This window comes from Miscanthus floridulus, chromosome 15 (assembly GCF_019320115.1).
Source record: "Miscanthus floridulus cultivar M001 chromosome 15, ASM1932011v1, whole genome shotgun sequence".
NCBI lineage: Eukaryota > Viridiplantae > Streptophyta > Magnoliopsida > Poales > Poaceae > Miscanthus > Miscanthus floridulus.
In genome coordinates, this window is record NC_089594.1 from 37,105,664 (window position 1) to 37,119,293 (window position 13,630).

The 13,630-nt window shown below is 41.7% G+C and overlaps 1 protein-coding gene and 1 pseudogene across 1 annotated transcript; one reads left to right on the forward strand and one right to left on the reverse strand.

Moving 5' to 3' along the window:
* Window positions 1-4,862: 4,862 nt before the first annotated feature.
* On the forward strand, window positions 4,863-6,229 carry LOC136506802 (uncharacterized). The gene is made up of 2 exons (XM_066501700.1): window positions 4,863-5,779; window positions 5,885-6,229. The coding sequence occupies exons 1-2, from the start codon at window positions 4,863-4,865 to the stop codon at window positions 6,180-6,182; spliced, it is 1,215 nt and encodes a 404-aa protein (XP_066357797.1). The 3' UTR covers window positions 6,183-6,229.
* A 663-nt stretch (window positions 6,230-6,892) lies between these two features.
* Window positions 6,893-13,560, reverse strand: LOC136508583 (disease resistance protein RGA2-like; annotated as a pseudogene).
* Between the last annotated feature and the right edge of the window lie 70 nt (window positions 13,561-13,630).

A 13,630-nucleotide genomic window follows, 5' to 3' on the forward strand; every position in this document is an offset into this window, starting at 1 on the left:
ACCACTGAAATTGGTTGTTTTTGCTCCTTAGGTGGTCTAATCATCTAGATATTTTTAAAAAAAAAGTTATGTAATTAAACCTTAAAATCTGATGTAATCTTATAAATTCATAGAAAATTTGTTTTAGTACAGAAAAATATGCTCTATATTATGGTATTTTGGAATTATTTAAATCATATATAGTCCCCTTTTGGTGTCTATTTGCTAGTACATAGTTTTTAAATAAATTGGGTGGTTCCTTAGTTTAGCTTCAAATGAGTTAATTGAGAGGACAATACTTGATTAGTTTTAATGAATTGGGCGGGTTGTCACATATACGACATTATGACAACAAAATTGATTCAAATATATTTATGAATTTCTTTCCTAATGTTATATAATACTAATTGGAAGGACTAATAGTGTAAAATACTGCCGAAGTCTCTTCCCAATGAAACAAAATATACCCAACATTTTTGGATGGACAGATGGAGGAAGTAAGATGTAGTATTGTTTGATCAGTCTAATGCTTCCCAAGATCATATTACATTGGGAAAACAAAAAGAAATAGTTTTGGTCCATGTCCATTTAGATAACAATAGGTAACATACTCCTTATGTCCAAGTATAACATTTATGGGACCTAACGAGCATGGACAAAAAATGGGATGGACTCATTTTTTTGACACAAGGATGGACTCATTATTGTTAAACGTTATGAAAAAAACCTGGCTCGTTAAACCGTGGATACTAAAGGGCTAAATAACAATTGACGTGTAGTGGCAAGCTACCTAAAATGTCTTGTTAGTCCCATGCGGGAACTCTATAAAAGGTGAAGGAGCAAATGACTTTGGGACTTAGGAGGCCATCCTTTCATACTTCTTTAGTTAGGTGCAATTAGTTATAGTTAGATTTGATAGTAATTTTTAACATTGATTAGAAGGAGTAAGCTTTTTGTATATTTATGTTTATACTATTTTGATTACTCCATATTTCTAATTTGTTTGGCTAAGATTTATTGTTTCTTCATGTCTATTGGGTGAGGCATATCTTACTGGGGATGGTGGAAGAATGAGGTACAAGTCCGCCCACTAAGATACTGAATCGGGGGCTCATGTTCACAATAGGATTGCATTATGGTTTCATTTGTGACACTAGTAATTATGTGTGGTGGTGGTGTCTTCATGTGTGTTATCCTTGTAGTAGAAAAACGGCCCTTTCCGGTGCAATTTCTATTCCAATTTACTCATAGAAAGGGTGCAAATGGTTCCAAATATTATAATTACTTATTCCGATTTACTCATAGAAAAGGGTGCAGCAACCCAGCTACTTCTTCAATAACTATGTATCTATTGACTATGGATTCATCATGTGATACCTCATAGGTACTTCATCTCTTGTTCTCTATCTTCATCATGAAATATTTTTCTTTGATTTGAAACAAGATTCTATTTAGTGGTAAATTTTGTAAGGAAGCATGAGCTTTAACTTTTCCTTCATGAAGTAAGAAACATATTGATAACCACTGCTTTCACAAAAAAGTCATGCACTTTGAACTTTACTTTTTGGGTTATACAAGATGATAAGTTGTCTTTAGTTTACAAAGCATAGGTGGTCATCACGAAAGTTGTTGATTTTGTTTGTATCATGCATGGCGTAGTCTCTATAGCTAGCATATATAGCCAAAATACACATGTAAAGGAATCACATCATTGTTACAATAACCATGAATACAACACAAAGGAGATGATGTAGGATAAATGCGTGCATCATCTATGAAAAGATGAAAACAATACCGGAAAACACAAAGGTGCACTATTTTATTGTTGATTTCATCTTTTACAGTCACCTCAGGTGTAAAGGTATGTTTTAAAAGGTTACCTTTTATATCTTTACATCGCAAGCATACATCCAATGTATTAGTTTCAATAAAAGAAGAAACTTTTCTCTACCCATAAATAAACCACCAGTTAAAATTTACCTAAACCCACCCTAAATTACCTGCTCCCCAGAGATAACCTTCACAACGTCCATCCAAACTTGTGCACTCAGAAATACAACATTCTAAAAATGTAAGCACATGATCTTCTCTCAGTATTCTCTCTCCTTACTCAACCATATCCAACGGCCATTGTTGAATCGATCTCCACCTCCATGAGACGATCTCCCCCTCCCGCAACCCTACCGCACATATATGCAGGGGTGCGACGATTCAGTTTCCCCTTGCACGTCTTCACAATGTCCATCCAAACTTATGCACTCAGAAATACAACATTCTAAAAACATAAGCACATGATCTTCTCTCAGCCATTCTCTCTCCTTACTCAACCATATCAGTTTCGCCTTGCACGTCTTCACAACGTCCATCCAAACTTATGCACTCAGAAAATACAACATTCTAAAAATGTAAGCACTTGATCTTCTCCATCCAAACTTATGCACTCAGAAATACAACATTCTAAAAACGTAAGCACATGATCTTCTCTCAGTCATTCTCTCTCCTTACTCAACCATATCCAACGGCCATTGTTGAATCGATCTCCACCTCCATGAGCCGATATCCCCCTCCCGCAACCCTACCGCACACATATGCAGGGGCGCGACGATTCAGTTTCCCCTTGCGCGTCGCTTCATCTCCTGAGTTTGAGTCACGTGCCGCACATCCTTTCTTTTTCCTTTTTTTGCTCCATCCTTTTCCTTCCCTCTCTCTCTCTCATTCCCATACAGATTCGGGAAGCAGGCCGGTCGCGAGGGGGCGCCAGCCGAGGGCGCGGCAACCACGGGTGCAAGGCCACTACGAGTGGATGTCGTCGCCGGCCGCGTGCTCAGGGCCGCCAGCTCGGGCTGGCGGCGAGGAGAGGCTAGGCTGGCCATGGCGCGGAGGCCACAGGCCACAGATGCTAGGTCGCTGGCCACAAGCGCACGGAGGCTGTGCGTGGCCATGGCATGAAGTAGCCAGCCGCCTAGCCGATGGCATAGAGGCCACACGGGGCTGCTGCCCACGCGAGCCCTTGGCGCTGGCTCGCCGGCTGTAGGTGGGCTCACTAGCCATGAATCCCGTCGCCTAGCCCCAGCGAGGAGCCGACACAGGGCCGAGCAGGGCCGTCGGCCGCTGGACTAGGCAGCAGGGTTGTACCAAGAGCGAGGAGCCGGTGCGCTCCTTCCCTGGTGGTCTCTCTCCTCCCACAGCCGTAGCACCGCCGCGGCACCATGCCCTGTAGCGGCGCGGCATTCAGCGGGCAGCTGCAAGCATCCGTGGCGGTGCGCGCGTCGTACGAGGCCAGGGTAGGCATGATGGCGACCAAGGTGGGGATGATGACCTGCTTCGTGCCGGTGACCATCGTCGAGTTCCGGGAGGGCGGGACGTGGTGACGCAGGTGAAGATGGCCGCCACAGGCAGGTACGACGCCGTGCAGGTCGCTTTGCAGAATGATATTTGAAAAAACATAGCTAATGAATATCATCATTATTGCTTAATGTTCATTGTTGTCCTAACTTGTTAAATTTTATTTACTTGCATTTAATCTTAACATGTAGCACAAACGATGAAACAATAAACCATATTTTTGTTGGACGTGACTCTTTACTTGTTGGGGGATTGATTTTTTTTATGGTATATCAATTAATTATTTTTTCAATAATGATATCAATTAATTGTTGGATCACCGGAACTGTCTCAGATCATGTTTTTGATATTGTCAAGATTGTTTTGCTGTTATCTTTGGCATGGATTATGTTTTTTGACTGAAACAATTATATTACCTTTTTTTATGCAATGTAATTTGGTTGTTTTAGTGCATATATTTAAGTTCTAACTTGTGTACACCCGAATGTTGTCGTCGAGTAGTATACTAATTAATACATAGATTTACATCTCGAATTATTGGAAAAAAGATATAAAATAAATGATATAAAAGTGCACCTTTTCTATCATTGGTGCACTTTAAACTATAGGAAGAAATTTAGTGTAGTAGTGCCAATAAAAAAGTTAACCTTTTAAAAGATACCTTTACACCTCAATTGGCTAGAAAAGATAAGACCAATGACAGAAAAGTGCACCTTTACACCACAAACAGACATCCATTGTGGCAGTTTCGAGTAAGAAAAAGATAATTTAAGGAGTGTTTATAGTTTGCATGAAAATCGGCTTCACCTCGAACCATGTATTCAACATGCACCTCTCCGGTCCATAGCACGAATCCAGGTAGTAAGATACTCTCACCCACTTTATCATGTGAGTTGTCATCCATAGTGCACAAGTAATATCTACAAGTACCAGAAAGTTGTTGGATCCTCCTTTAACAAAGCAACCGTCAATAGATAACAAAAAAAATATGGTTAATGACAAATAACCTCTAGCAAGAGGACATAAAGCAAGGAGCATGGATATACTCAACCATGAACTCATGCGTGAAAGCATGGACAAATAAGTGGCAAAGATGCTTATATATTTAAAAATAATAGCAAGAATTTAGAAATCAATCAAGAAGCAACAACCTCATAATTTTAGCGTGTCTTTATTTTCTTTCCAACAAAAAGGTGATCCTTTGGTTTCCTATAAAAACCACTGTACATATGGTACCATCCTCAGAAACAACCAATAGTGCTATCAAAGTATCACATTCAATGCTTTCAGAGTTCTAATCTAGTAAGGTACAACATCTATCTTGTTGTTCTTGAAGTCTTGTTTCTTGTATCTTATATCCTGCACTTTGCGAAAGCATGTTGTCTTAGCAAATTTATCTCATTTTTTCATTTACAGCAGAATAATAGAAGTTGTTTGTTAAATTAATAGTAATTTCTGCATTACAACATCAATTGTAAGAAATAACTATATAATTGTTTCATATCTAGGTGCATCTATCACGGCCACATAAGAAAGAAATGGACCATCCTGATGGTAACATTTCTACACCACAAAGGATGTCCATGCCATCATCTGAGCAACAAACGATAGATGAATTTTGGAGGAAGAAACAAGATGAAATTGAGGCAATTGAGGACTTCAGCAAGCGTGTGATTCCCATGACCTGTCTAAAAAAGGTCCTATGTGCCGAGAAGGGTAAAATGATGATGACATTTGACACGCCATCCTTCGTCACAAAGGCATGTGAGATATTTGTGCAGGAACTTTCACTTCGCTCTTGGATGTGTGCCAATTCCCACCATCGGGATATCATACTAGACTCTGATATTGCTGAGGCTATTGCCTCCATGGAGTCATATGATTTTCTGAATGATGTTCTATGCAAACATCAGGGAGAACACAACTCAGCCCATCATCCAAAGTCTATTAAGAAGCGTAATCACAATAGGTGTACAGATCAACCACAGACATCCGGTCATCGTCGTTCTCATAAGTACCCAATGCCACAATTTATTTCTCAGTCTGCAAGGTATCCCCCCTTTGCTCTTCCTCCTTTGCCACCAACAAATGATTACCATGTGCCCCTACCCTTGCGGTTCCTACCACAAGAAGCATGCCCCTTGATGGCAACCACAGTCACACAGACACCAGTTCTGGGTGGACCAATACATCATTTGCCTAATATCGCAAATGAAGGCTACATGAGCACAACTCCTTCGATGGATACATATTATGTTGAAAGTGCTAGCAAAAATAATGTTGTCTCTCAAGATGGAGATGTGACATTCCATTACCCTTTTGTTCCTCCTGTTGCATGGGAATTATCATCTATTCCACTAGTTGCTAATAGTAATGGCCCTATTTCTACTGGAATCACTGAGTTGAATCATACAAAACTGTTGGTTGCGCATACTGGAAATACCACACATGCTTCTCATATTGTCAATGCCAACGATGGCATTGATCCCAAAGCTACTATCAGTGTTAACGATGGAGAACTGCAAGGACAACCAGAAATAAGCAATAGTATTGTTGCCCATCATCTAAATGTTATGCGTGGAAGGTTAGACACAGAAGTCGTTTCTACTACAAATCTGAATGGGAGGAATAACGGACATATCAATTGGGATGAAACTGATTTGGCTGACGATTCCCTACTGATGGAGTTTTGGGAGGACGTCATGATGGATGAAGACCGATCACCTTTGCCAGACACTACCTCCACTGTTGGTATTGTTCCTGTTCCTTGTGATAAGCCAGAACTTGAGGGATTTGATCCCGAATCATATCTTGTTGATGACATCATCTCCGGTGAAAGTACCAGCAAGGAGGCATAACTAGCTAGAAGGATTGTGGTGATGGGAAGCAAGAATAGAGATGTAGGGACAAGTGTTTTGTACCAGGCTTATCTCTATATATGTAAGGGAAGTAAAATAATGTATGTCTTTTCTTGATTGAAACCATTTCTCTATATATTTCCTTGTTGCGCCCGAGTGAAGTTTTTTTGACTTCAGATTTATGAAGAACATTATTTTAAGGAAGCCAGCAAACGTTGAGTATTGTCTTTCTTTAATGGCCATCTCCAATGACAGAAAAGTGCACCTTTACACCACAAACAGACATCCATTCTGGCAGTTTCGAGTAAGAAAAAGATACTTTAAGGAGTGTTTATAGCTTGCACGAAAATCGGCTTCACCTCAAACCATGTATTCAGCATGCACCTCTCTGAGATAAAAAAAAAAACATGCACCTCGCCGGTCCATAGCACGAATCCAGGTAGTAACACACTCTCACCCACTTTATCATGTGAGTTGTCATCTATAGTGCACAAGTAATATCTACAAGTACCTGAAAGTAATATCCAGCAGTACAAGTAATATCTTACCAGAAAGTTGTTGGATACTCCTTTAACAAAGAAACCGTCAATAGATAACAAAAACAAATATGGTTAATGACAAACAACCTCTTAGAGGATATAAAGCAAGGAGCATGGATATACTCAACCATGAACTCATGCGTGAAAGCAGGGACAAATAAGTGGCAGAGATGCCTATATATTTAAAAATCATAGCAAGAATAGAAAGAAATCAATCAAGAAGCAACAACCTCATAATTTTAGCTTGTCTTTATTTTCTTTTCAACAAAAAGGTTATCTTCCCAAGTCACCAAGCCTCGGCCGATGGGAGGGGAGCCTGAGCCAAGACTGATTCGGTCCCCAGGCGTTCGGGGCCAAAACGGCTTCCTACCCCTTCTGACCGCCGACCCACATCGGCGAGTATGACGGGGAAAACAACCACAACCACTGGCTCGAGGACTACCGGTTCGTGATGAGGGCCGGGGGGTCGGACGATGACTTCGTGGTCCAGTACCTGCCCCTGCTCCTGTCAAGCTTAGCGAGGGCATGGCTCGAGTCTGGAGCTAGGCCAACCTCCGCTCGACCTTCATCGGGCACTTCCAAGGTACTTACACTCAACCTGGTAACTCTTGGGATTTACGCAATTGCAGGCGGAGGTTGGGCGAGACCCTCTAGGAGTACATTCAACGCTTCTCCAAGAAGCACAACGAACTCCCCAATGTCACGAACGCGACCGTCATCAATACCTTCACCTGTGGCACCACCTGCGAGGCGCTCATCCATGCGCTCGGGCGTGAGGCCCAGCGAACGACATGGGAGCTGCTGGACGTCGCCACCAAGTACGCCACATGAGAAGAGGTTGTCACAAGAAGAATCTAGTAAAGACATTAACAAGCACAACAATAGTTACCCCATATTTGAATTACACGGAGTGAAGCAGGCTTATGCTTCAATGATTATTGATTACTTCCTTCATATATAGTCTCTTCACTGCATTCTTTTCCATAGATGAAGTAATAATCACCTATATAAGTTTATGTTCAGTCATTAGATAATAGGTAGTAAAAATAAGTAATGAAAATAGAGTATTTAAGGTAAAGACTGCAGCCTAGGAAATTCCTCACGAGTCCACTCTACTTTAAATTTCATTGCCTACAAAGAAGCCAGCTTCTTGGTGTTCTGTTTTTCTTCCCCTGCCCCCCGCGAAAATAGTTTATGGTAAACGTTATCCGGACATACAATCTACATAGTATTAGGTACGGATGCAAAACTGCCAGATAATATTACCCTACCAAGATATTTGTTTAGTTTCCGCAAAAAAAAAAAAAGATATTTGTTTATCCTTCAGAAAGAGAAACAAAGCTTAGATAACATTCTAAAACATAGGTAAATCACAGGCCTATTTAGTTTTTAATCTCTCTACACACATGGCATAGAACAATGGAGAATTGAAAAACTCAGCATTCGCATGTAAAGCAACTGTGTATGCGGATCAGAGAGATGCATATATATACCATGAAAAATATGACAAGACTGAACAGTCTTGGCAGCAGCTATGTGAACTTTGGGAATTGTGGAGATCTTTTTCCATTCAGGGCTGTCCTTCACTCTAATCTGGGTCACCAACTCTGGACAGCAGCCTATGACATGGAGCCATCGCAGGGAGGAGGGCATGTCTGGAAGTGATGTAAGTTTCCCAGCTCCTGACAACAACAAGAAGTTGAGCGCTCTCAGGTCTCGAATACTTAGCGGCAGAGACTCCAATGAACTGGCACATAACACCTTCAGTGACTGGAGTTCTTTGTGGTTCTGCAGAAGCCATTGCTCTGGCAAGCTCTCCAGCTGAGTTCCACCTCCAATTACCAATCCTTTCGTGTGGCAAAGACTACTGAGAGGTTCAATGTTCAATACACATGGGAGATCAACTTCAAGGTAATCTATCTGCAAGGAACTGACAGGCAACACCGGATTTTCCTCTTCTATAACATCATCATCATAATCATTAGCCAGACCAGAAGCGGCACCACCCAATACAGGTGGAGCTGCAAGCTTACTGCAGGAGCTAATCTTCAGCTCAACAAGGGAACAAAGGGAACTGAGTCCACCAAATGATGAGAGATCCTCACACCCAATTATCTTCAAGAACTTCAGCGACGTGAGACTCTTGCACACATCAGCTGACGGAAGGGATAGAAGGCCGGGGCAATTTTCTAGTACCAGCTCAGAAAGGTTAACGAGACCATGCAGTGACTTAATCAGAAAATGCACTAGATCACCACACTGCTTGATTATAAGCTTTTTTAGTGATGGCGACAGGTTCTTGCCTTCAGTTTCGCTTGATGCCCTCAGCTTCGGGCAATTTCTGATACTAAGCTCCCTAAGATTTATCATTTCATCAAACAGGGGTGCAGACTCCAGTTCTTTACAGTCACTGATGTGTAGGACATGGATCGTTCTGATGTAGTGTATTTGCAACAGAAGGCATCCTTTAGGTAAGGTCAAACTTTCGCATTCTTCAACACTGACAAACTGCAATTTAGATGGCCTGGTTTCAATACTCTCACCATGTAGGTTGCCTATCCTTGGGAATTCGGTCAACCCGACCTTACATATTTCCATATGAACCAAGCTGGGTGGTAGGATAGGTAACTGCTTCAGTTCTTTGCAACGTCTTACAATCAACGTGTCAAGATGTGGAGGAAGGTATGAACCAATGCATCTAATGTTGGAGAGTTGAGATGGATGACCAATCTGTTGTAGGCTAGGAAGGCACTCCAACCAAAGTTTCTTAAGACAATCTAATTCTCCGAGTGAAGGCAGCTGTTCCCAATATATGCATCTTGCTAACTCAAGTGACACCAGGTTCTTGACACGGAGGTTTTCAATCCAAATAGGAAGTCTTGCACCACAATATCCAGAAATTTTCAAGTTTCTAATGTGAGCATGTGGCTCAAGGTGATCAAGAATCAAGTCATCTTTCCCATTTTCTGCATCAGCACGTCCTGACCACGTGAGAGATAGAGAGTTGAGATACGGTTTTTCTTTTAACTTGGCATTATCAGCTTCTTCAAGACTTTCAACATTCTCAATGCTGAAAACCTCTAGTTCGCGGATAGCCTTCAGGTTGTTGATAGCACTTATTTTGTTACCTTTACTTCCTTGTACCCGGTAGTTGTGCAGCTCCTGAAGTGAAGTGAGTCTTCCAATTGGAAACTCACCAATTCCCCGCAACCCATAATTTACATATCGCAGATGATCAATGTTCCCTAAATACATCACTTGCTTCAGTTCTTCCCCACAATCATTCAAACAATCAACTAGCTGTAAGTGATAAAGTTTAACAAGCCCACGCATTCCCTCAAGTGATATCCTATGCAGATAGACATAACGAAGGTGCTTTAAATCAGCAAGTTTAGGAAGATGGAATGTGTTCTCCAAATTTGATCGCAGTAGACGCAAGGATTTTGATTTTTGTATAGCATTCTCAACCATGCCTAACATATCGTTGTCAATCAAACCTGGACCATCAATAATAGCGGTGCGCAGATTCTTAAAACGTGTGATTTTCTTGACCTCTTCAGTAGAAAATTTGTCAATGCAAGCAATACGCAAGTGTCGGATATTTTCACTCTCATTTTCCAACATGCTAGGATCAATTAATGTTGTGCATTCTCCAGCAGAAACATATTTTGCCAGTTCATGCATCAGGTCATGCATGACGTAATATTCTTCTCTTCTCTGACTATACTGAACTACCTTGAATTTCATTTCAAAGAATGACTTCCTAGTTAACTCAGCCAAGATATGATACCCAATATCTTCAATCCTTCCATGTTGTGATATCAATCCTGAGCCCATCCACATCAACACTAAATCTTTCTTTTTAAATTCGTAGTCCTGCGGAAATATGCTGCAATATCGAAAGCAAATCTGGACCTGTGCTGGCAGGCAGTAGTAGCTTAGTCTCAAAGTTTCCATTACATCATCTTCACTTCCATTAAAATGTACCAGGCCTTCTTGTAAGAAATCAGTCCAGCTGTCAGGATCCATATTGCACTGCAAATAACCGCTAACAACCTTTGTTACCAAGGGACATCCTCCTAGTTGTTTTGCAAGTTGTTCACCTATGGGTTTTAAATTTTCAAAATCTTGTGGATTCCTACCAGAATATACGTGATGATTGAATAATTTAAGATTTTCATCTTCTTGCAGCCCTTCTAATTCCAGGTATTCTCTTTCAACCCCCATGGCATTTGCAGCCATATCTGCTACTGACTGCATTCTGGTTGTTACTAAAATTTTGCTCCCACTCTCTACTTTCCTCAGTGGAGCAAATATATTTTCCCATTCCTTTTTATTCTTATCTTCCCAGACATCATCCAAAACAAGGAAAAACTTTACAGACCTGAGTTCTTGTTTGAGCATCTGCTGAAGCGTCTCTAAATGATCTGCACAAGATTTTACCCCTCTGATGGATTCCAGCAGTTTACTTGTCACGGAAGTTGCATTGAATCTAGTAGAAACATGGACCCATATAACCTTGAAATTATTTACAACCTCATCCTCTTCACATACATATTGAGCCAATGTAGTCTTCCCCATTCCACCATGGCCAACTACCGAGAGAATAGGAACATGGTGAGTACTTCTCACAATTTCAGAAGCTTCCACTGGTGCCTGAGTCAGCCATCGAATGATCTTTTTTTTCTCCTCTTCTCGTCCAACAAAGTAAGGTTCAGTTAATGTTGAACCAGTGTCATGATCCCTGTTCATAAAATTCACCTGCCTCTTACTACCTGAAGCAATGTCTTTGAGATGTTGTGACTGTGAGGATAGCCACAATTTCGGTGGCTGCCTTTTCTAGTCCCTCCAAGACTTTCCTCAGCCTCTTGAGCGTGCCATGGTGAGTAAATTCTTTCAGTCTTACCCATGACACCGACATGTTTAACAGACTTGACAATCTTATGCTTCAGTTTAGCAGAAGAGGAGCCCCAGTCACTGACCTTATGATCCTTTGCCTTCTCTCTAAGCTCGTCGTAGTGCAGCTCATCTATCACATCCTCTGCTGCCTCAACTGCATCTCTGAACTGCCACAGCCAAAGATCCAGGGCAGAGCTTTGTTCCTTGATGTGTTCGGGGTCAACGATATCAAATACAACCTGGACCTTCTTCACTGACTGCAGTACCCTACCCTTGACATCTTCCAAGCCATCAGCCTTCCAGTAGTCAGTCAGGCAGGTGAAAGCTTTGCTGATCCAAAAGGAGATGGTTGCATTTGCCACCGAGTTCCCGGCCAACTTCCCAGCGATGATTGCGGCGGCGGCAGCCATGGTTTTGTGCTTTTGTAGGGAAGATATCTGAGGAGAGATCAAAAGCATATGAAACTCGACCTCATTGTTTGATGAGGAAATTGTTAAACACCAGAATCACAGAGATAGTCTTCACCTATTTGACGGCTGACTTGAAGACCTGCTAACCGAAACTCAGATGCGCCGGGGCCAAACTTCGAAACAAGGTAAATCTGGCAGGGTGCACAGTCTGGGTACTTGGAGCAATGGCATGTTCTCTCCGCAACGTTCTTAAGCTGTCATGATGGTGACTGAACTAGATGCAATATTTTCGTGGAAACTTCACGGTTGGCTTTCCCGAAAGAAAAGTCAATGTTAAGCATCAAGCTCTGCCAATAGTTACATCCGGATGAGACGTAGACAGAAAAGCCCCTTTGTATTTTACAATAGCTACCTGCAGTACTCCATTGCTGAGTCAACTGATTCTGACCGCATATTTGTTTGTATATAGCTGAAACCTTGACTTTCTCAGAGGAGAGATTTCCCTGTAATAAATAGAGAATCCACTTGAAATTTTACTTTGCAAACTCCTAGTACGACAGATGGTGCTCAAAGTTTTCCGGACATGCCATCATTTGAAGTTTTAATAATTGATAAGAATACAAAAGACTACGTTCAGACTCCTACTAGAGCCTAGAGGGGTAGGTGTTCTTCATTCTTAACTTCTGTAATAAGAGAACTTACTCTTCTGACATGTGAGCAGTCGAACTCGGAAGACCAGTGCTTGCAGCAGTGTAGTTTATGATCTATCTACTACAAAATTTTCAACTACTTGTCATTTAAAAAAAATTGCAGTACTGCTTCCGAGTAATGAATGTGCCGCACCCAAAAATTTACAAAAAAAAGAAAAGAAAAAAGAAAGAAAGAAGCGCACCCAAATTACTTCTGCTACTGGAGATTTCCTCGGAAACTGTTTGTCTATTTGGCAGCCCTGTTTAGTTTCAGGAATTTGGATTTTGGACCTACCGTAGCACGTTCGTTTTTATTTGGCAAATAGTGTTTATGGACTAATTAGGCTCAAAACGTTCGTCTCGCAATTTCCCACCAAACTGTGCAATTAGTTTTTCTTTTCGTCTACATTTAATGCTCCATGTACGGGCCGCAAACATTCGATGTAATAGGTACTGTAGCAACTTTTTGGAAGTTGAGATAGAACTGAACAAGGGCTAAGAGAACTCGAACACAAGTTTCACTGATGCTGATGGCGTCTGTGTCAAGATGGGTCCGCTTCATTCATGGAGAAATAGAATTATTCCCGGAAAGAAGAAGGAAAAAAAAGCCCAAAAAAAAAACATGAAGAAACGGAGGCGTACATACCGTTTCCCCTGTTACAATGCACTGTGCGATGCGCCTCCGCTGCCTCCTCCTAGGGCTCGTCCGCTGGCGGTGATGGACCGAGCGGGCGAGCGGGCGAGCGGCCGTCGCTCGCCGTAGAAGTCGAACCGTGGGAGCCTCAGCCTGTCAACCGCTCGACGGAGTTCAGGGAGGCAGGGACCGACGAGGGATCTGGCATCTGGGATTATGCCAGCTCAGTCCGTCCTGCACGAGTGGCCGAATTTTTTTAATTTAACCCTTATTTTTT